General features: G+C 35.4%; 1 protein-coding gene across 1 annotated transcript in view; it reads left to right on the top strand.

The window, feature by feature from the left end:
• The first annotated feature begins 9,917 nt into the window (after positions 1-9,917).
• Positions 9,918-24,611, top strand: part of Kdm3 (Lysine demethylase 3) — a 111,747-nt gene continuing 97,053 nt past the window's right edge. The window contains exon 1 of the mRNA XM_089594868.1: positions 9,918-11,606. Coding sequence (XP_089450994.1) covers positions 11,451-11,606 — 156 coding nt within the window. The 5' untranslated portion in view covers positions 9,918-11,450. The remainder of the gene's footprint in view (positions 11,607-24,611) is intronic.

Here is a 24,611-nt window from a genome sequence, read left to right on the forward strand (position 1 = left end):
GGCTTGGAGATAAGTATTTGCGCAATTAAGCCTGCTATAATTTTTTTAATCATCGCACAGCAGTTATGTACTATCATCCCCATAAGTACCATCATCTTTATTACAAACGACGTATCTGTTAGCTATACACGACATATCTGTTACAATATATGATTTGAAAAAATTTACATTTGCATCCCTTACATGTATGTGTACATAACTCCGATCAAAAAAATCATTTTGCTTCTTTGTCGGACATTCATTCTCTCGTCTCAACTATTGTATGCACGCAGCTATAACAATATGCATGTATATTATGCACTAGTGCGACCGAGTCAAGGGGAAGGTTAAGACGATTGATGTGACCGTGCGCACTTGTAAGTGGAACTTTTTTTTTTTTTTCTTTTATATTACATAATCATGTCACAGGCACGGCCAAGGAATTCTAGCAGTAGTGCTATCATGGGAAATATTTGCAGTATTAAATTAAGCTCCATTAAATTTTATAAAAAAAACTGCCATACCAACCAAATTATATGTAATTTTTTTTTGTCCCAGAATTCTTTACGATACTTCCCTTTTTTCAATTTTTCGTGCAAATTCTTCTACGAAAGAGAGGAAATGGATAAATTACGTTTTAAAATACCCAAGTATCGATTAAATTTCCAAAAAAGCATTATATATTTTTTTTATGTTGTACGGTTTTTGGAGTATTATTATTTTTTTTTTTTTTAACTTACTGTAATAATAATAGTTAAAATAAACACGAGCGGGGTGTTCTCTAGAACAAGTAACGATGCCTACTACAGCGTGCAGAGCTCTTGGCAATGTGGATCATAAAACCGAGAGATAGAGATAAAGAGAGTGCAGATTATTTTGGGACGCGAGCATTCGCTGAGGATCATTGGCCCAAGAGTACAGAGGCTCGCGCTTCTCCAAGTAAAATGTACTGCCCGATGGCTGGTACAATACGTCGTTAGTTCCTTTTTTAATATCACACGCTGATTCATGCATTATTCTTGGTGCAGTTGTTCAATCTCAAGGATAAAAAGTAGGAGTGCTAAAAAACAAAAAAAATAGTGATTTTGTTTTCCATCAGATGTTCCAAGTGATTTCAGTGAGCGCGTTTAACTTACACACGCCAAAAACAAAGTCGAGCGAGCATACAGTGATTGTCTTAGTCATGCACGGAACTGCGCGTCATATCGAGACAATCAAAAGATTAACTTGGTTTTGAGCACACGCGCACTGGAATAACTTTGCACATATTTTACAATAAAGTGGAATAGATAATTAGAATGTTATAACGATACTTTTACGGAGCTATACGATACTTTGATGTAATTTTATTATTTGTACTATGACAGCGTCGAGAAAGCTAGACTTGCGTTAAAAAAAAAAAAAAATGCCACCTCAGGGCTACTTGTTTTTACACGACCAGCGAATGACCTATACTTATAAATGAGTTTGCTAATCAACAATTTTCTTTTTCTTATCCGTTCATATCTACCTGGCGTGTGTTTGTACAAATAAATATAACCCACGGCGTCCAAAACAAAGACAAGGTTAACAACCAACTATCGTCGATAAGATGAAGAACAGAGTGATAATATGGTTTTTTTTTATATACCGGCCTATCTGCCGTTATTCGAACTAATCAAATTATCATTTTAATTGTTTTGCGCGTAGTGTTTACATTCTACGAGTCCTCTTGTCACACGTGGAGGTTAATTGTAAATGTAACAGACTGTACACACTTAATCTGCAGCCACGCATTAATCTAGTTTGTTGCGTAGTAAAATTAGCGATCGTTTATTTTATTATTCGGGAAAAACGTGCAAGAATATTGTTAAACTATAATTCAAACGTTTCTCTTTATCATACAAAATGTATAAAGTAATGTAAATTCATGCAATAAATAATTAGGACTAATGTAGCCTAAATACAGTCGTATAAACTCAAGTATGTGATATGAATGTCCATACAAGTATGGATCTAACGGGATCAAGTACGTATTTGGGATTTTAAATAAAAATAATAACACCTTGCTAACAAATATGTACATAAGGGTATAATTTTATTGGTAAAAAAGATTTGCCACCGAGGTGCCAGTAAAATATTTTTTCGCAGTACTTTATCTAATTTTCACACGTCGTATAAATGGATTTTAAGTAATATTACACGGAGAAACAAATACAGCTTGAGAACGTATCACAAATCTACGCTCTCAATCTTTTGTGAGCAGGTACTAGACTAAAAAATCACACATGTTATAAATACTAGCTGTGCGCCCAATGGTATACCAACCACATTTGAGAACAATAAAAAGTTCTTTACATCTGATCAGAACAATGTGTTTCAATGGACTGCGTGTTAAATAATAAAAATTTGATGTCTTGTAAATGTCCTATGTTAGTGTGTCACAGATAAAAAAATAGCCACTGTTCAAAAGTAAAACTGACATTTTATGAAAAAAAAAATAAATAAAAAAATAACCATTTTGTTTCCTCATTCATACAATTAGGTTGTTTTGAATTTTTCCACTTTTTGTCAAATTTTTCTTTTTTATCTGCAGTTCACTGAAACACATTGTTTTGATGTTAAGAATTTTTGAGTGTGTACGACGCTATACTCCTGATTCGGTGCATGGCAAATGAGTAAATACACGGGCATTACGGTTGAAAAGTTTTTTTCGCACACAATTAATATTACCATCACAATACCTCATAAGCCGATAAATGCAACGGTTCTTTGATACTCGGTTCGAAAACATTTCTCCTGTAACGTAGAGGATTACATCAATTCTACACTTCCAATGGGCCAAACGAAAACTCGCCGAGCGATTAGATATTAATATTCTAGCTGTGGTGGTTGTTGGTCCAAATGTATGATTTTCAGAGGAGCGGGTAAAATGATAACGGTCACCGGACTAACGACCATGACGGTTTTGAAAACCGGCGCGTGAAAGTTGCTCGTGTAGTGTGCCGCGACGGGCATGACGAGGGTCTCTGCCGGACGGTTGGGGCGCACCGGGCACGTCATTTTCCTTCGGTCGAAAAAACGGGCTGCCTTGCTCGCGTATTCCCTGACTTTTTTCATAAAAGTCCCCTTTCCCCTTGCGCCGTCGAACGGTACTATATGATTTTTACAAAGGAAGTAGTTTTCTTTCCCGACATACAATGTGTGAGGAAATCGTTAAATGTGCTGCTTCCTTTCGTACTTTGTCCGTGACCGTTACAAAAGCTGCCCAGAGCTAATACCTACTCGAGTAGCTCTTTTCACTGTATAATCAACAAAAAAATTAAAATTTACTCGACCAATAAGCCCTGCAAGCTCGATGTTTCATCATACGAAAAGCTCGAAAAACAAAAAATAAACTTAATTTTAAGGTTGAATAATTCCTTCGATTCCCAACTCGAATTTTTAAATTCACACTTGTCTTTTTTGCGCAAGTTTTCGTAATGTTTTCTCTGCGTACAATCAACTAATCGCCATTTGCTGAGATTCGTACTCGCGTCGCTGATGCAGTCGATTGTTGACACCCAGGGAGTTCGTCGAATACCCGCCAAGTCAGTAGCTGTTGTTGCTGTACTTTTGTTCGAGGAGCCGAAATGTTCACGTCCTGCGATGTGTTATTCAACCACTGCACGTTTTTCCTATTGATCGGCTCGGATGGCACTCGAACTGTACAAAGTAAGGAAAGCTCTTTTGGAATTGTTGTCGATGCCGCTGCTGCTTTTCTCGTTCTGTATCATTGAAGGTTTGAAAGAATATTTAGTTAGCTATGGTCTATTATACGATAAAGTAGTGAAAATCGGCGAGACAATGGAAATCAGTCATTCAACGATTGTCACGTTACTTGGCGTATTCTTGAATCTTATCGATGCAACCCTTTGTTCCAATTTTTTTTTTAGACCCGAGGTTGTACTGTCGAAAGATTCGATACACAAAGGCGTAATAACAAGTAAGAGAAAAAAGCACCTACGTTTTTTCAAGCAGTCCACATGGAGCGTGGAAATTCCCGGGCAACAAGACCAATTGGGATTTCTGACTGGCGTCGCGCTTGTTTCGAAATTCAGACAATATCACAATTGCGTGGACATCGGAGAGCAACACAGCAGGACCGTTTCACGAGCGTCGCGGCGCCAAGACTAAGCTTCCACGGCTGCACGAATTTATATTTAAAATAGACGCCGCGGCGTTGGTTGAGCTTTTTCGAGAAAATCTCCGAAACGGCGGGGGAGGCAAACTGGAGAGGTAAGCGAGAGAAAAAACAAAGCCAAAGAGATAGACGCGAGAGCAACAGCAGCAGTGGCTCCACACTTTGTTTGTTTTTTTACTCATCTCGTGGGTATGTCGAGTGATTCGGATAAATTTTACGAAAGTTCATCGAGCTCTGCGAAATTATGATCTTCATTTGCAATTTTGGCGATTTCAATGTCAAAAATATGTTTGACATCGATGTGAATTCATTTTAGTCAGAAACAAAGTTTTTTTTTTTTTATTGGCTTCAGATTAGCCAACGCAGCGAATTAAATGTACAAGTACGATTTGACGGAAAAAAATGAGCTTTGACAATAGTTTATGCGGTTTACCATGCTGTGTTTTAATGACCGTACATTTTCAAAATGTACGCATAGTCAATTGAAAACTGCAAGTCCATATTCCTATGGAAGGTTGAGTATCAAGGATTGATATATTTTATGTTCACAACAAGAAATTTTGTGTAAAATCGAGCTAACAATTGTACAGAAATTATAAGTCAGAAATTTTAATGATAAAATTATGATCCACCCATGTGTATGGGGTCTAAGTAACCTCGTATACTCAAATCGGTCGCGACACATGACGAAATAGTGTTTGTACTAGACAGCATCATTTATTTTCTACAACTTTGAGTACTTATAACATGCACTTTGAATTGGTATAATAATGTTGTTGATTCAACATTTATTAATCATTGACAAAAAGTTGCATCAAAAGTAATAACAGCTCATTTTATACCACAGTAGCAGCAATGATGCAATTTGATTTGCGTGGCTTTCTAGGTACTATAGAGAACACCAGAATCGGAGCTCACATGACGATGATTCGTTCGCTATGATGGCTGATCCATTCACGAGAGAGTGTAACGTCAATATTTTTATATCATTACTCCTTTTGCAGCGGCTCTATCCAAGAAGCAAAAACTTTGAAATTTCACGATAAGTCCCCGAAAGTTTAGAAAAACAAAAATTAAAAATGTTTTAAACCATATAACTAAGAATTTATCTCAAGTTTCCAAAGCCTTTATAAACCTGCTTATAAACGTTATTTTTCTTAAGACAATTGAATGATAAACAATACATTTTTATGCAATTGATGTTTCTAAATTTTTTACGGACTACTTTTATTGCCTTGAAAGGACTAAATAATTTAAATGAATTTTTTTAAAATCTTCATTCGTGTCAAAAGTTTTTGAAATTAATAAACACCTGAATAAGCTGTAATTATTTATCGAATCATTCATCTAAACAATTATTAGGGAAAGAAAATTAACGTCAAAAACCAAAAAATAGTTTTCCTATACGATTGGAAAAAAATTAACGCATCGGAGTGGATCTTTTGTCGACTCGAGTGTCCTACAGTGTCCTCGACAGTGCTTTATTTAAACATTAAAAATTGCGACGAAAAAACTGTTGTTCAATTTTGAATACATCTGAATCATTTTCCAAAACCAGCCAGTTTGAGCGAATTTTTTTTCATCCAAAATGATTGAAAAAACCTTTTCGTCACTGGGTTAACCACAAGTGCACGGACGAGAATTGAATTGTAAAGGCAAAGAAGTCAAAATATTTGGCTCTCGCGTGTGGTACCTCTTTTTTTTTTTTTTTTCTTTCTTTCTCTCATACATCTACTTTTTTTCTTACAAACATTTGCCCACAGTACACCTCACCACATACGTACCTATACGTAAACACGCGCACACGACTTTGAAATCAAAGACACCTCATCAGCAGGCAGACTGCCGTGTCTCCAGCTGTTTCACGTCACGGCGATTGCGAAAAGTCGACTTTAAAAAAGGATATTAAGTTGCCAAGCGGGGCAACACGCAGCAGTACCAGGACTGCCAAGGTTCACGCTATCTGTTCTGCTCAATGCCCTACGGGCACGCCACCACGCGAGCCATTTTCGGCACAACAGCCTCGCTCGTGTGTTTATTACGCACCTGTGGAAATTTTCCTCTTTCGAGCTTCGAGTTGCATATCGTAGGTGCAGATACAACGATACGATCCGTGTGATTTACTTCAACGTGTATTTGCTGCATCACAAGGAGTTTCTTAAACTTGAGTCTTAAAGGCGAAGTTAAAAGTTAAAAATACGCGGATAGTCCCCTCACCACTGTATCTCCCAAATTAGTCATCCACTTGCAGCCACACGATTGAATCTCCTCTGATTCATTTCGGTAAAATATCTTGTTGCAAACTTACTCGTCTTACAACCGACTTGCGCGTACGTATCGTGTACCTTTACGTGACGTAAAATCACTATTTGTGCGTACGTTCGTGTTTCAATGTACACGTAAGTTGAGCGGTTTTTTTAGAAAATTTGGAACTTAAATATTTATGCTTTAAGTGGAATACAATAATGATGTGTGTTTTAAAAAATTTTGTTTGACTAATGATCAACTTCATTATTCCCAGACCACATGCACATTTTCCGTAGTTTCGTAAAAAAAAAAAATTTCTTTGCGGTAAATAATTCTTTTACTTGGTAGTAATTTTTTGAAATCTTTTTAATAAGAGAAAACTCGAGGAATTATTATTGTAGTTAAATAAATGTAATTAAAAAAAAAAAAATAAAAAAAATGGAAACTCCAAAAATTTTGACGAGAACAATAAACCGCCTCTAATTAGCTGCTGCTTTTATTTTTCAGTGAGAGAAGGAAAATCCGTTCGCTATATTTTTGGTGCAGCATTGTAATACATAGTGCCGCAAATTATTAATTCATCAGTACTGACTTACTGACGAAAAATAATTTTCTACATTAACAAATCATCCAATAGGAAATATTTCATACGAGTGATGTTGAATATAAATCAAATTTTATAAATAGTGCACATGTATACTGTAACTTTTGGTTTTTGCAGCAAAACTTAAAAAACAAAAACAATGAAGATTGTGAGTTATTTGCTAAATTCATAAAATCATCACAAAATATTCTTTTTTTCCTCAACTCTGTAAGGAGATACACTTTAACTCGTCACATCTCTCATAAGGGGCTTTTGTACGATTTTTCCAGTTATCCCTGTGTTTGCTATAATTATTTATACTCTGTTGATTTATTGGATATTTTTGCCATTTATACATTTATACATTTTTTTTAAATGCTTTACTTTTGACAATTGCTCTTATATATTTAATGTATAAGAAAGATTTCTACAGCTTATACTAATTAAATTTTTTGTTTATTCGAAAAACATGCACTTTGTTACAACATTTACTTCAGCACGTCATTAGAAAATATGTTGTCTTTGAATCAAATATAAAAAAAAAAATTGAGTAAATAATTATTGCCTGGAAGATAAAACAGAATAATTTACATCTTCTACAAGACTTTTCTAAGGCAGCTGGAGAAGCGCATAAATTTTTAAATGTCTTCAGATATACTGAAGTAAATATAGAACGAGCTAGAAGGAAGAACTTGTGCAACTGTAAACCTATTAAACGCGTGGAAGATAGATAATGACACACACACGACTTGGTGCACACTAATCACAATAATTATGCTTGAATGCTATACTCATTCTCATTTTTATTTGCAATCTCTTGAAATAACGCAACTAATGATTAAGGCATTTGCTTGCATTACTCGATCGTTTGCACGAGCAGACAAGAGAAAGCTGTGTATATACACAGAAAAGAGGAGGGGATCGAGGTTATGGCCTTCTTGAGATTTCGATACCTATATATATGTTTTCAATACAGTGCACACAGAACATACTCTTGTGTGAATCTCATTATTCTTATTTCGCAACCTGGTCGACCTTGTCCTCGAGCGTCAACAAAGCCCCTCACCGCTAGTACCTAATCATACTAAACGCTCAAGGGCGTAAATGGGTATTGACACTTTTTGATAATTCTTTACAAGCAGTCAACATTTACGCTTTCTGAAAGGAAAATTTCTACCCAATCCCTTAAATGGCGATGATATAATATGCACGGATAGTGCTTTGACGCTAGGAAAACTCTGCTACAATATATAACGCGCACCACTGCAGCGATAACTATAGAAGTACTCTAACCTACAAACATGGATAGATCGAGAGAATCGATAAAACGCGATACTGGAGAACGTCAGCGTCGTAGGATATTTCATTGTCATTAATTGTAAACGTCTATAATTCATGGTAAAGTTTGCCAAAGCACTGATACTACTTACATGACGAGTCGTGAGACGATGGACGAGATCATTGTTACGTTGCCACTTGCTTACTTATTTACTGTTCACCAAGTACCCGAGCAGCAATCCTTGGTTATCTGCACTAAAACACTGAGTAAAAGTTTCTCGAGTTATTTCTTCATATGAATAAAGAAAACTTCAGTCTCCAATGGCTCCGCACTGTCTGTTGATAAAACAAACGCAGACGACAAAGCGGCAGCCAGCTGCTATGTGCAGTATATACATATATGTGCGCTGCTTCTGCTGGGGAGGTAGTCTGGTGTAAAAATCACATAACATACACTGTACGTCTAATATTACGTATCGGTGTTAGATGTAAATTGTAGTAATATGATATAAGGTAAAAATAATTACGCACTTCACACAGTATCAGCAGTATCAATGCACTTGGCTTTTCATCTGGCACACGCGAGTAATGAAAAACATGAAAATCCCTGAAAACTTAGATGGTCTCTTTTTTTTTCGCACTCGTACACCGCATCCCGAGGACGAACACACTCGCGGCTTCCAAAACTTTCCGAAGCAGAGAGAGCGCTCGCTATCTGTTTTCCCTCTCTCTTCTTTTTCCTTTTCAAAGCACAATATCCATTTTTTACAGTTGGACTATTCTAATTACACAATCACGCCTACAACACATTTATGACCTTTATGACGAAAATTCGGGACCCAGAACCCAGATAATATTTCAAATATTTTAAACTAATTGTTTAAGCCGTGTTTGGGCCATTCGAGTTGATTCGAGCTGTTAACCAATGCGTGACAGAAGTCAGGTCGTTAGGGCCAATCAGATCGGGCCGATAGATGTTTACCCTCATTGGCTTCGGACAACGCTGTCAGCGCCACTCAACAAATTACATAAGGTGGGATTTATCGAAAACCACAAAAGTAGGCCACTTGACAATCAGCGCCAGGAACCCCCTATGGAATCCCCATACAGTGGCGAAAATTGTAATTGCTTGAGAGGTATTTAGCCTTCTTTCGGTACTTCAAAGATTGACCACTATTTTGGAGGATGGAAGCGCTGCTGGCGGAACCATCTCCGTGTACTGAATATCTCATTGTTTTAAAAACTCGTAACTGTTCAAAACTTCATGGTTTCATTGTTATTATTTGATAGAATTGATCAATTTCATCCAATCAAGCAAAGAATAAAAAAAAGGCTTTATTAGGTATTTAAAAATTGTTCGTCTCCCTCGTACGACGGAGCAACGAAGCTTTGGAGACGATCGATGAATGTATATATATATATATATATATATATGTATATGACGTGGGTAAGGATGGTATCTACTAGGTCGATGCTCCCCCGCTGCGTGTGTGTGTGGGTCACTTGTCGATGTGTCGGTGCGGGGGAGGGGATCGCGCGCCCGTGAGACGCGAGAGAGAGAGAGAAAGAGAGAGGTGGTGGTGTGGATCGCACGGCTCTCTGCAAGTCTGCAACTTTGTGGCTGCATGCGTGTATGGCCCGTCAGTGTACGTTGCGCGATATCGGAGGTCGGGTTGTAGTGCTGTCTCTTGGGCGCCTTGGCCGTCTGCTCTCGAACTGTGCGCGCTTCGCGACGTCAACATCGACGTTTTATCGTGCGCTACTACCTCATTATAATACGCTATTTAGCTCTTTTTCTGCGCGAGCGAGTGTAGTGTTGATACGACGGTGGATTTTTTAACGAGAAAACTCGAAAAACAAAATTGAATTTTTCACTTTGGCCAATATATACTTGCTTACAAAAATAATATACGCATACGTATTCAGCAGCAGTGCGTGTTGGAGCGAGAAATTTTTTTAACAAGTTCCAAGTACATGGCAGAAAGATGAGCGCCGTCAAGACGAGACGGCGAGGTTTTGCTGTAGGCGGTTACACTCACGACTAGCTAATTTTGGGTGCATCTTTTTTTTACCAACTCTCAAGGATAAGGAGAGGAAAAAAAATAATTGACCTCGCATCTTAATAATATGTGTGCGTGAGTACGTGCACCTCGCCATTTGTACACTATATATACAGGGATTGTGGTAAATTTTCACCGAAAACCTTCGAAAAAAGCGTCACCAATTTCTTTTTTTTTTTTATAATCCTTGGAAACTAATGTAATCTCTTTTCTCTCCTGTGCAGCATTGGTAATTCAAAGTGCGCGCATGAGTTGAGCTCCAGTAAAATATAAGGGACTATGAAAAAGCTCCGAAAAAAAAAAGAAAAGAGCGCACGACGCATAAGTATAAGCACATACAGCAGCGAGAGAAGAAACATCAGGAAAAATATCGATCGGACGTTGCGTGCCTCGTAGCAACGTATACGGGAGCTTTCAGGCCAACCATATAGCTATAGCATCGGCAGTATACACGTTTGGCCCTCGCCCTATCTCTATATAGAGAGACAAGCGTTAGGTAAACAAACCCAAAGCTTTTCTCTCGTGACACCTATATGATGCCGCCGGTGGTCGAGCCAAACAAACACCGTTTCTCTGGATGCAGTGGAAATAATCTTGTCAACTAGCAACAGCACCAAGCACGAGAGGACCATCGGTTAAAGGAAATGCAAAAATGCAAAAATTAGATTCGACGAGGAGGACCGAAGTAACGTCTACAATCTTGAAGGCCTGCTCGCGGCGGGAAAATCGAGAATGTGACTAGCCTACACTCCTCCTCCTCCTTGGAAGGGGGCGGCAACGCAAGAGGAGCCGAGTATTATCTCTCTCTCTCTCAGTGTTCCAGCCAGCAACAGAAGTCTCACATTAAAAAAAAATCTGTGGGGGGGTGGGCCACAACCTTGTCTTCCTACGCAATCAATCCCATCTCGTGAGTTTGTGTGCTCTTCGTACAATAATGATGCCATAATATGTGCAATGATAAAAATAACGTGTGTGCGGGCCTTATACGAATTAAAAGAGCCATCAGGGCTCGAAAAAAAAGTTTCGTGATCCAATACCCATGCGTGAGCGCATGTTGAGGTGGTGGTGTTGTTGTTTTGTGTGAGTGCGTGGGTGCGCGCGCGCAAAAGGGGGCTGATACAAGCACAGCCGAAGAAGTGATATGGCGTACAAGTATCGCGAGGAGATCGTGGGAAAGCGGTTCCTCTCGGTTAGTGGCTTTAATAAGTTGAAGGTGAATAAAGTCAGTGAGTGGGGTTGGCGAGCCGGAGTTATACGCGCAGCAACTCATCGGGACAATTCCTGCCAAGACTTACAAGTGAGTTAACGTTATTGTACATTGCATCATTATTTATAATAAAATATATGCTTACGATTAATAATATTCGCGGAATAATCTTCGTTTCATCATAATTTATTTTTATCTCGACAAATTATCGAATGTACCATAGATTTCACATTTTTTTCATTTGTGGGATACTCGAATTTGAATCCCTCCCCGCCCCCCCCATTATCAATATTTTACCAAGCCATTGCTTGTATTATCGTAAATCACGAGTAAAAAATATACCTACAGTAGTTTAATTCATCCGCGAGTTTCAAACCGCCAAGATTTGTGATCTAGGTCGCCTCAATCCGCTCAAATCTCACGGCCGAACACGTATTATAATCTATATACTGAACGAATGCCCCGATCGGCTCCGAATACTTTTGGTATATTCTGGGAAAACACGCATAACCTGAAACATTACTCGAGAGCTCGATACAATTGTTATCAAAGAAATTCTCGTTACATCACAAATAATACGACAACAAACCCATACAACGAATTATTTACTAGCATTTCATATTTCCATACAAACCGACAGTCGATTTTCCACCCAACACTTGTTTCAACAGTTTGGAGCTGATGGGGATATTCGTATGAAATAAACAAATGTTCGGTCGTGAGATCAGAGCAAATCAGAACGACTCAGATCAGATCTGAACAGCCCAATAATCATAAACAAGTTAATTGTGTAACCAAGCACCTATTCATGTGCTATAATATTCACTTATATTCTTGAAATTAAGTTGAACTCAAATCGTTGTAAGAACTTGATACCAAGTACATTAGCATTCCATTTCTTGGAATGCCAGTATTTAACATCGTTATGGTTTAAGGTCTTTCACCTCGTCTTTCACAGCAACCTTAAATTCGATTTGTTTGAGAATGTAGCAAGTTACTCTGTCTGAATTTCTTTTTTTATTTGTTAATTTAATTTGTTGTTTTTGTAACAATCCATACATTCGTGTTACCACGTACATAAAAATTATCTTGATTCAACACAACCGATTTATTTACTACAACACTCGCTTTGAAAATATTCTTACAAAGTTGAAAACAACAACCGATCGTCCCTTTGGTTGTCCACCGTTTTCTCGGTTTCATGTTTTCAGAAATATTCACATAATTAAGAATTGTGTCACAATACTTTTTATTTTGTTTCTGTGATCTTACTTCATTTTTTACCAATTTTTTTCTTGCAAAATAATCGATCTATTAATCCTTAAATGGTTTTATAAAAAGTTAATCACAAAATTTAATTTGGCACTAGTCACGTACAATTAGAAAAGGTCTCCCAGCCAGAAAAAAGCTTGGACGTAAAAAGTAGTCATAATTAAATCGATTTACTTCTTACCATCGTGTTAATATGTCTCATAGTTACATCGAAACTCTTGTAATTGCTTCAAACAACGATTGAACAGTGATAACAAGACAGATGGCAAATACCCCGCTCCCTCATATTATTTTCATAATCTAAATAAAATCAACAAAAAAAAAGATAAGTACGTTTTTTATCCCCAAAGACTCGACATACCATTTTTCAGTACATCATTCTAACATCAAATTTCATAAAAAATCACCTTTTTATCAATAGCACTCAAGATTTTTATTTGTCGAATTTCAATAGAAAATGTACCCAGGGTTCTTACTGGTGATTTACAAAAAAATTATCTATATGTTGTAATGTGGCGTACTAAAGTCACGATTGAGTGACCCAAGGCCAACAGGGCCAATAATCATATTAAAACGTATTAAAACGCAAGTTTTAAAACAAGAGCAACTCTCTAACTAAAGCTTATGTAAGACAAGTACTTGATTAACTTATTTTTGAGCAATTATAATAATTTCTGACTCAGCTGCTGAAATTTAAAGAGTTATCAGGTAAACCATAAACATCAGTAACAAAAACGATTTTCATATTTCTTGTGCCCCCAGTAATCTTGGTACTCTCTTTTTTAGGGTAAAAATGAGTTCTTGTACTAAAAAAACCAAATTTTTCAATATTTTTATAGTTTTTATTAACACTTTATGATTCCCTATTTTGTTCACTTACATATATATATTTCTATTGGACGTTATGCCGTTTTGTTTGCCCAGTTTTGACTCCCGTCTGTCGTTTTCCGTAAACGCCTCTCAAGCCTTTTCATTATTGCCGTCATAGTAGCGTAACACACAGATACATATAACTATTTTAAGTTTCGAGGACGAGCTGAATTTGAGAACGAAGCAACAATTTTATCATACTAGTTATACCTAAGACGCACACTTTGCGTGATCTAAATTTTTGTGACTACCTTTGTAATTATTACTTGATAAATATTTTGATATTTTATTATTGAAATGAAACTAGCATACTACACTAATAGAAAATTAAAATATTGCATCCGTTATTAGCTAAACTTACAAAGTTTATCACCTTCATGTAAAATATCTTTATTACAATATCACCAACTGCAAGTGTTTTTTGTCAACGATAAGTTTTAATGTAATTGGTGTAATTCAAATAAATAAATTGTCATAAAAAAATTAATGTATTCGTAATATGCCAGGGTCATAGCTAAATATCAATATACAGGCATATATATTCCGCATACTTTGATTTCATATTGATTGATATATCCTTTTTCTTTATCCAGTTATTTCTTTTACAAAAATTAATAATTAAATTCAACTATTTTTTATTATATTGCTACAATTTGATAGAATTATTTTTTTTTAACTCCTGCCAAACATAACATACCACAAAAAAAAAACATGTGATATATCCCAATCGCACAGCAATAAAATGGCTTCAGATGCGTGATAATCTTTCACGATAGTGCTCATACCTTTAGACAAAAGACTCGTTAAAAATTATATTTTATTTTAATTTTTTATATATAACAATTAATTATACCCAGATCTGCAATGAATTTTCTCAAGTTCAGAATTATATCATTTTTAACTAATTGTAGCAAAATTGTGGCATGACACAACAACAGTAAAAAATTCTTCTGACCTCGCTTGAAAGTTACAGGTGATGTTAAAAAATTTTACCCATCGAGTATTGTAATTTTTACTGTCCAAACTATGAATTTGTACTGGTGAAACAGTAATTTATTCCATACTGTAAACCATATTCACGTGTGTGTAGCAAAAATGCATAACTCAAACTAAAATTACTTTTTAGAATCTACTTTTTATAATTGTTATAAAAAAAAGTCGTAGACACTCGTTATTGTTTTTTTATCTCAACCCGAAACACCATCGAGAAATCACAGAAACTTACCGATACAAGCACATACCATATGTACCAGAGTATATATCTATTAGAAGAAGCACATCGCGGCTGTCTGCTACAAAGTTTATATGAACAAGCAGGCAGGCGAGCGAGCAAGTATTACCTGTAGGTGTGTATATGTATAGTATAGTATATATATAAGCAGGCAAACAGTTACTTTCACTGGACCGGAAAATTCTTTCGAGAGACTATACGTACGTTAGCGTGCAGCACACGATCTCTCGCTCACCACCAACTCCCTTCTATCTCCCTCCCTCTCTCTCTCGTACTTTTATGCTGTTTACGGTACTTTCGTGCGCTCTTATGATAAATAAGATCAACTTTAAATTAATAATAAAAATAAGGTTATTTTATATAATTGATCGATTTATTAAATTATTTATACTAACACGTTCTAAGGCATTTAAATTTGAACTTTTAAGCTTCTCTGCATCATCAAACAATAATATTCAACCAGGCATCTAATCAAATTGTTTCGAACAATCAACAGGAAAGCCTGATGACTGGTATGTGGATAAGTACATTAGTTATGAGCAATTTTCATTATCTGCAGTAAATTTGCCTGTGTCCAAAAATATATTTATTTATTCTACTGCTTGTATTAAAAAATTTTAAGCATTTATACCTCTCGTATATTGTGTATGCTGTGGCAACCAGTACCCATTATTTATAAATAACGCAGCCCTGCAAGGATTTAATTATTTTATATAAATATACCGGTACTTAGAATAATTTAGCGTACCTTTTGATGTACAGAGCAATTCAATTTAAAATTATAATTACTCAGGAGACAAGCTTACTCTGAATTTTAAATATAAATACTGCAGACAAAGTGGTTTATTATACAAAAGTATACTACGTAATAGCAAAAAAAGTCGGGATACGGCATATAAACACGGGAACACCTAAAAATGGAAAATTTTGTACAATTGGTTCAGGACAAACATGATAAACAAATTATGAAGTTGGATTCGGTTTCGGGTCACCAAATTCCCTTGGTACAGGTACAATTGCGAAATAAAAAAATGTACGTCTGTGCAATTAAAAGATTACATGAACATATCTACTAATCTTTCCGGGAAGCTATTACGTGCTCTTGCAAATGAGAAACAAAAAGAGAGTGAACGACAACGCAGGACGTTCCACGTGATAATTTCAAGGACAAAGAAGACAAGGTCAAACAATAAGCGACTTTCGAGATCGACAACACGCATGTGCGAGATCGCGCGAGTGTGTGTGTACGTATTGTGTCCTCGCTGGTGGGCATACAACGCACGCAATTACGTATGCAATTGTAAAAAAATCAAATCAACATGCAAGTCTTTATTTAACCGTGCAGTGATTCCCAAACTCTGATTTCTTGAATTCGCATCACGTCGCCAGGACTGACCATATTTTTTGTAGTCCCCACAATGCGACTCTGACGCACAAGCCTTAATGGATTAATCGAGATTAATTGTTGCTTTATTGGTTCGATGCTCAAAGTTGGAAATATATTATTATTCGATACGACTGTTCTACAGACAGATTTGTTTTTTACTAGAGTTAAATTTCTGACTATACATAAATGTTTTTTTTTTTTTTTTTTTGCAAAACAAATTTCTGTATGTACTGTTTAGGATGTATACTGATTTGTACTTACTATGCACATTTGTATGTGTACTTGTACACTTACTTATGCTCATACTTATGTTACTAGAGCTAATATTTGCTGGACAATTTTGTTTTCAAACAACGCCTGATAATAGTTTGACACTTGCAAATTCTACCTCGAATTCTACTATCCAAAAAAAAAAAAATTATGAACGATGAGACCATAGATCTCAATAATAAAAAATAACTTTAGTTTTATAATAGTTTAAAAGATTACAGTTTGTTACTGTCATGAATTGTTATTGAAATTTTACCACCATTGGCACATTTTTTTCTGATAAAAAACATCAGCTTTTAAATAACTTGGAAGTATTATAGATGGAACTCATAGAAAGAAAACAAATTGATTGCATCTAATTGATTTAATTATGATTAAATATTATTAAGGAAATTAACAATACACCATCACAATTTATACAATTGTAGCACTAAGTATTGAAAAAATGGCTACCGTGGTCACGCTATAATTGTACGCGGTATGTATTATGAACCCTGATAATGAGTACGGACCGCTGATGGGATAAACCGAGATGAACGTCCCTCAGCATTGTGTTCTTATTAGCGCCGAATTCTTACTGCTTTTCCCATAGATGTGTCGCAACTGTACAAACTGTGATATTATTCTGTCAGTGAATATGTCTCCTGTTCAACTTGAATTTAAAGAACAAGAAAAAAAATCGCATAGGCATTGTATAGTGGAAAAATTATGCCTTATTCTACATCGTGGCATCTGTAGGAGCAATAAGTACCTAATCAGGATACCATTATTAGTAACCGCTTTTGTTTGGTATCAATTTTTCATCTATTTCTGGGATTGTAGACAAAAAAAAGATGAGTAATGACTCGAAAAAAGCTGGAGAGGTACAGAGTAGTGGGAGAAAAGAACCTTGAAGTTCCGGTAACGGATTCCGCGCCCACCCCTCTCCTTTTTCCTCGGCAGCAAGAGTGACTACAGCCAGCACCTATTTCTTCCTCTGGCTCATATATATATACGTGTATATGCACTTCTTTCATCGGGGAATCAAGGTCAGAAACCGGAACTCTTTTCTGCTCGCCCCATTTTCGTCTCTCTCTCTCTTTTTTTTCTTGCCTGCTAAAAACGTAAGCTGATAGCCGAAGCGGTAAATTGACCGACTTTGATGTAACCTTTCAAAAGTCCTTGTCGCCAATGTTCCATGCATTCCGCTCCACCTTTTTTTCTTGCCGGTTTTTTTTTTAAACAATTTTTTTTTTTGTTAGTGAGACATCATAACTCGAAAATTGGCTGCTACCGTGCTAGATCATTATAGAAATGTTTTTCTTGGACATTACTAGATAACATTTTTCTCGTTATCATGGCTGGGCAATCTTAAGGTAGTACCTCGGGTAGTACTGTCAATATCTATATGACTGTTTCGACGTAGAAAACATTTTACACAGTAATTAACTTTAGTATAAAAATAACTTAGCTTAAAGGACGGACTTGAAAAACAAGAGAAAAGTAAATTAGAAGTTCACAGTTGGTTGAGCACAAGTATAGTAAGTCGATTAAATACTTGAGGAAAAAAAAAAATGAAAGCAGGCAACAATTGTTACATATAATTATTATTTTTCTGAATTATTTCTCAAATTTTTTATTGAACACTAAAATTTGATACCATTTTTTACACTTTACGAGGTACCAACAAAAAACATATTATGTAACGAAATTTTCGATTTTCAAAAAATTATTTTATATACTCTTTAAATTGAACTTTTCATTGTTAATATTTTGGATTTTTTTAAACAATATCAGTGAGAAAAAAAAAAGTTAAGTTTGATCATACTTACTATTGTATAACATATTAAGTTCTCATGTAAAATAACTCCAAAAGCTTGGGAAATATAGTTAGTGTGATTCAGGTACACATGATTCAAGGAATTCATGTGGTAATTCACGATGTGAATCAGGCAGACAATACACAATAATATAAAATGCACATTATTCCCCCTCTGGGGTTGGTGTAAACTTAACAACTGGATTTTTTTTTTTTACCTCGTGCGTTTTTCTTCAACTTGGGATATTTTCTATTAAAATCTCTCAGGCCTAGGGAATGACCCCAGTGGAGATGCTGCGAGATCTGCCGCTGAAGATGAAAACTATACTATTATAGCCTTTGGGTGCACAGCTTTAATCCTAAAAGAACACTGCGCCCATGGGGCAGTAAAATTATAAGGCACATTTTACTCGTACGTTACATCAAAAGCTTACACTACTGATTCAATACTTTGATACGTATTTTTCGGAAATTGGATATAACTACTCAAACAATAGCTAAAATTAAAAAATGAATAGAAATATTTTACAACATGCTTTTGTTTATAAACCAAAAAATAAAAAATTATTTTTATCGTATGCCTTATTAATATAAGCGATAATAACCTAAACCTTGCAATTTATACACAAACGCATATATTACAACACTTGTGCATTTTTTTATTTTTAGCTTTTCATTATAATTTAATTAAACATAGCATGGCATATTTGACCTCGTATTTGCCTCCAACCCAGAAGTTCACTGCCTGTGAAATAAGATAAAGAGACTGACAAGTAAACGAAGATGAGCCATTGACGAACGTGCGGAGATACTGAAGTTTCTTTAATTGATGTGTATTCAAAGTCGGTTATTTTTTCAGTCAGCAAAAATAAAAAAAAACTAAAATTTTGTGTAATACGCTTTCACCACTTCGCATTAATAGAAATTTCTGTCGAAATAAATTTTTTTTAATTAACTCTACTCGAGTAAGTTAAAAAGATATTAAAAATTTTCTCTCACCCTACGACAAACATACAAACAGACAGACAGTGCGAGTTAAATAAAAGCGAGATAAAAGTGTTTAAAAAAGGAACATTGTTATTTTACAATTTATTTTTAATTTGATCAGGTACCAGATTGAGTTACAGTTCAAGCACGTGCTTACAAGCATACCTCGAAGCTTCAGCTGACGTCAGTTTTTGTAAACTTTTTCGCCACTTCATTAATACTTGATGAGATTGCAAATAAATCCAATATTTTGAATAAAAAGACCCCAAAATATATACTGAGACGAGGAAAAACCTGTTCACATGATTTTTGCCTCGATTTTTGCTATCATCAAGGTTATTATTAACATTCTAACATCATCATCTAAGGTACCACAAATGATTTCAGTGGCAAATTTTTATTTCAAGAATAGATACACAGCTTCTCCATTGTCGTCTTCCAGAACAAATTTTTCGAATATCTACAGCCTTGTAAAAAAAAGCTCGTGTGCTTTTAGGGAAAAAAAAGAATATATCAAAAATGAGCACACACACACACCCGTGTATAGGAGTCTCTGGATAGTAATACAAAGCAACGGCAGTAGCAGCAACAGTGGAACGTCGAGGCGATCTTTCTGTTCCACACTGGCTGGCTGCACGGTTGCATGCTCGGGTGGTATATGTATATATATATATATATGTATATATATATACACGTTCCAACGTGCTCTCGGCGCTCGTTCGACTCGGTCGTCGACCCAGTCGTGTGCGCGCGTCGAGTCCTACTTTCATATTATTGTACTTGACTATGCCGCTGCTCGAGAGCGGGGTTCTCTCTTTTTCCTATACTATATATGTATACATGTATGTATTGGCTGCTGCCTTGGCGCTGTATATATAGCTGCGCGTACTTTTTCTTCGGCTCTCCCAGCGTTTTAAAACGAACCGAGGGAGAGCTTGCTAGCTCGCCTCTCCGTGGACACGTGTATGCGTAGGTATGTAGCTGTAGCACGCTTGGCACCGAAAAGAAGACAAAAATTTTTGAAATTTTTCATTTTTTTTTTTTTCTCCTCGGCCCTTTTTGTCCCCGTGCAGCGGTTACCTCACATTTTTTGTTACTGTAATTCTTCAACAATAACCATGCAAATTGATGATCTTTTGACAAATCGTGTGGTTGACGTACATTATTTCGCCTCGTATTTCGCTGTGTGCAAGTTCAGTACTGTCCTCATTTTTTCAGACTTTCTTAGTTTAGTAAAATCAATATGTTATATACACCACTAGATAACATTTTACAGTTACATTCGAGGTTACATTCACCACTAGTATACTTACTACCCTCCAAATGACTTACTTGAATGTGGAGCAAATGGTAATAAGTATATGAAAGACAGGAGGGAGTTCAATAATTTTATTTTTTTTCTCGTTTTTTCTAAAAGTCTTCATTAAATTTTTCAATAACTTTTGTACTTGACTGATTAAATCTGAAGCTCATTGTACTAAAATCAAGTGGACACTACATTCAGTTACTTCATTTTTGGGATGTTATAAGTTAGGCGATTGAGCTTATTAAATTTATATTTTAACTTTGAATTGTACACACTAATTCAAAATTGGAATGAAATAGATTAGTTTAATTGTTTTATCTATTAATCTCTTAAGCTTTTTACATAACAGTTGATGTACATAGATACAAGTACGATAACATTATACGAGCCACAAAAAAAAACCACCGTATATTCGTGTTAACACGGCTGTAGGTTCAAAATTTTTGTTTCGTGCTTTTGGATTTCATGTTATAAATAAATATAATTTAAGCATTTTTGTTTTATTTATTTACGGGTTCTGCAGGAAACGTTCTAGCTTAAAAACTCCATCTCTATTTTTAAATCGTAGGTGGAATTAAAGTTATGTCGAAAAACATCAAGTGGTTGTATTTTTAGAAAGAAATATCACTTTCAATTATTAAAAAAATGTATTTGTGGCATCTTTAAAAGATGCTAGCAACTTGTTGCAGTAAAAATAGAAATGAATTTAATGATTTATGACTCAGATTATCATTCAACAATAAATGTATATGTTTTTATCCATGAGAGATGGGGTTATTTTAGTTAGTAACGAAAAAAGAGTGAAGGAAATTTATGATCTCAACTTTAGTATTTAGTTCAATCAACAGGAAACTAACACTTTTAAAAATTTTTTTATTAACTTTTAAATATTCATAGATAATCGAGAATGGGTTTTCGAAGAAAGATATTTCTTTAGATTTTGGGTATGGATAAATAAGTGACCAAACTTTATTTATATGGAAAACATGCTAGTACCTTGCTGCATTTTAAAATCTCTTTTTTGACGTAAATTTTTATTTTTACGTTTATTGTAGAAAATAAACACATTTTCGTATGACAAATAATGCAATGCGCAAACTTATGTGTATAATAAATACTCGAGTTTGAAAAATTATGATGTAGTTTTAATACTCAAGAATTACATCATTACAATTAACAAAATAACCAGAATTTTTCAGTTATATTACATGTATTTAGATCTTAATACAGATAATCAGACCAATGATAATCATGATCTTTTCGCTATTGTATTTAATATTATTAAATATATACGATAATCCTTATTACTGAACTACATAAAAGGTGGTGGTAGAATTCCTTTGAATCACAATTATTATTTGCAGAGGAAATTTAGTTAGTGGTTGCGGTTTTTCGGTGTAAGAGATTTTCTAACATAGGGTCAGAGTATTAATAAGTTATATTACGTACAAAACACAAGCTTATCAAGGATTTCTAAACTTTATAACTTGTTAAGAACCCAGTATTATTATTATTATTATTATTATTATTATTATTATTATTAATATTATTGTTTTTGTTCTTGGTTAGAAGTAAGAAAATACATAAAGTTGTTCTTTATTATACAGTATGTACAGCTCGTGAGTTTGTCGGTATAAATCCATACAAAATGTACGTTAAAGTTTTTGCAAGGAGGTATGAAAGAAAAAAAAAGGGAAAAATTTAATGCGAGTACATGTATGGAAAAAGGCCTTCTGCGCGCACTAATAAAAGAGAAAGAGAAAAACATACAAACACACACACACACACACACACACACTGACAAATTCATAACATGAAGAACCCGTATAGTAAACAATGACTCGAGGCCCGACCCAGATTCTGAACCCACGTCGAAAGCAGAAAGAGGCTTGCATAATACTTTGTACATGCACACATTAACACAATAGTTTTTGCGCCTCGGCCTGCAGATGCAGCAATAGTTGTGGGCCTTTGCACTGTGGCACACTACCACCTACGCCACTTTTTATAGTTTCTCTCTTTCTTTTTTGATTTACTGCGACTATTACCGTAGTAACTTTGCATTTTTTTTATTTAGTTCAAACTCAAACGTTGTTAGATGTGAAAAAGGCAACGACGAGACAAGCTTTAAACACACTCTATAGATCATCGCGTATGATTTAAGGTAGTTCTCATGGCATATTACAAAACGGATGTACATCAACTTTTGTTCAAAATATTCATTTTTGGACGAATTTTTTTGGATATTTGTAAATGAATAATTAATTTGATGGTGGACCAATTGTAATTAGGTGCAAAGACAATCTACTAACTTTTGCAATCCTAGTAAAATTACGTAACAGTGTCGATGAATTGGAGATGGAAATATATAAGAGATATAAGAAAATAATAGATCAAAGACAATCTGACGTTCCGTCTGATACTCCCAAAGTGGCAGGATCAAAGACCGCCAGCCTTACCAACGATAAGCTTGGTATCTTGTGACTCGAGAGCCCAGGAAACCTTCTCCGTGGAAGCTGTCTCTGGAGACTAATCTGATGCATTTCTATTCGCAAGAACTGCCGGAATAGGAAGTGCCAGCCCGATGGGGCTCTCTGGTCGCTAGGTAGAGTCCTGCACGAGGATTGCTTTTGGGAAAAGGCGAAGACGGTTTCTAGATCAATAGGCTAAAGTCACGGTGTAAGAAAAAGTATGAATTAACACATTTAAATGTTGGCATGGTTACAGTGAACTCCATCCAATTTATTGAATAAAAAAATAATTGTGAGTGAATGCTCTGTCGAGCTCTGTGGTGCCTTATAACAAACATAAAAACTTAACTAAAGAAGAGAAAAGAAATCGGAATTGGGGATGTAAACGAGATTTTAAAAATGGAGCAAGGAGCGCGATTAAGCAAGAAAAGGGAGGTAAAGATAGAACGAAAGAAAAGCAAGGCGAGTTGGTGTGGGTATATATCGAGGAGGAGCCCGGGCATACGAGAGGCGGAGAGCCGTCGGGGAGAGCATCGTTGTACTTATATTGGAATCGAGAGAAGAGAACAGGTTCCTCAAGGAGCAGCAGAGGATAAAAGGAAAAAGTGAGAGAGCGAAAGAAGAAGCGAATCTGAGGAGGGGGAGCGGCCAACTGCCGAGGTTCCAGGTCACTCACCCACATTCTACATGTACGGACCAACACCGTGCATACACTGTCTGTCTGTGTGTCTCTTTCGCTCTCTCGCCCTCTCCGCCGTTTTCTTTTTTTAGCTTCCTCTCTTTTCATCTGCCATTTTGGTACATTTTCGGGATTTTTATGAGAAAAAAAAAAAAAAATTATCTCCTCTGACGCTCGAGCTCTCAATTTTTATTTAAAACTCAATTCATACATGAGATTTTCGTTTTCACCCTCAAAAAATTGAAGAAAAAACTGAAAAATCAAATTTTTATTTCATTAAAAAGTAAAAAATAGCTGTATTTCTAGCTACTTGTGTATGTTACTACCCAAAGGCTTGAAAAGTTCAGGTTTAAAATGTTTACGAGATTGATTCATCGTTTATAAATTGTTGACAGTTAAGAGGAAAACATTATGTACATTCCTATGCAAGAATATTAATCTGGTATTATTTCATCGCCTAGGAACTTTTTATTTTTAGAAATCTCGTTTTTACTACGTTGAACAGTAATTTTTATTGTGCAAACTGTAAAAATAACTGTTCTTGCGGTAAAAATTAAGGGGCCCAATTCAATACCTCGCTCAGGGCTTTCAGTCGCTATAACCTACTTAATATTCATTAAAGTAAAAATTATAGTATAAAATTAAATAGTGTACTAAAGAAAATGTCTCTCGACTGCAGCATAAGAAGAGATTACCATTCAACAACTTCAGTAATTTTTATAAATTTTTGCTTTGGTAATTTTTTAATTTTATTTTTTTTTTCAAGGTAATAAAACTCTTGAAAAAAATGTGGAAATTTTAAAAATAATAGAAATGCCGAAAAA

Source organism: Copidosoma floridanum, unplaced genomic scaffold (genome assembly GCF_036245765.1).
Source record: "Copidosoma floridanum isolate Cflo_tuat_1 unplaced genomic scaffold, Cflo_Japanese_pri ptg000021l, whole genome shotgun sequence".
Taxonomy (NCBI): Eukaryota; Metazoa; Arthropoda; class Insecta; order Hymenoptera; family Encyrtidae; genus Copidosoma; species Copidosoma floridanum.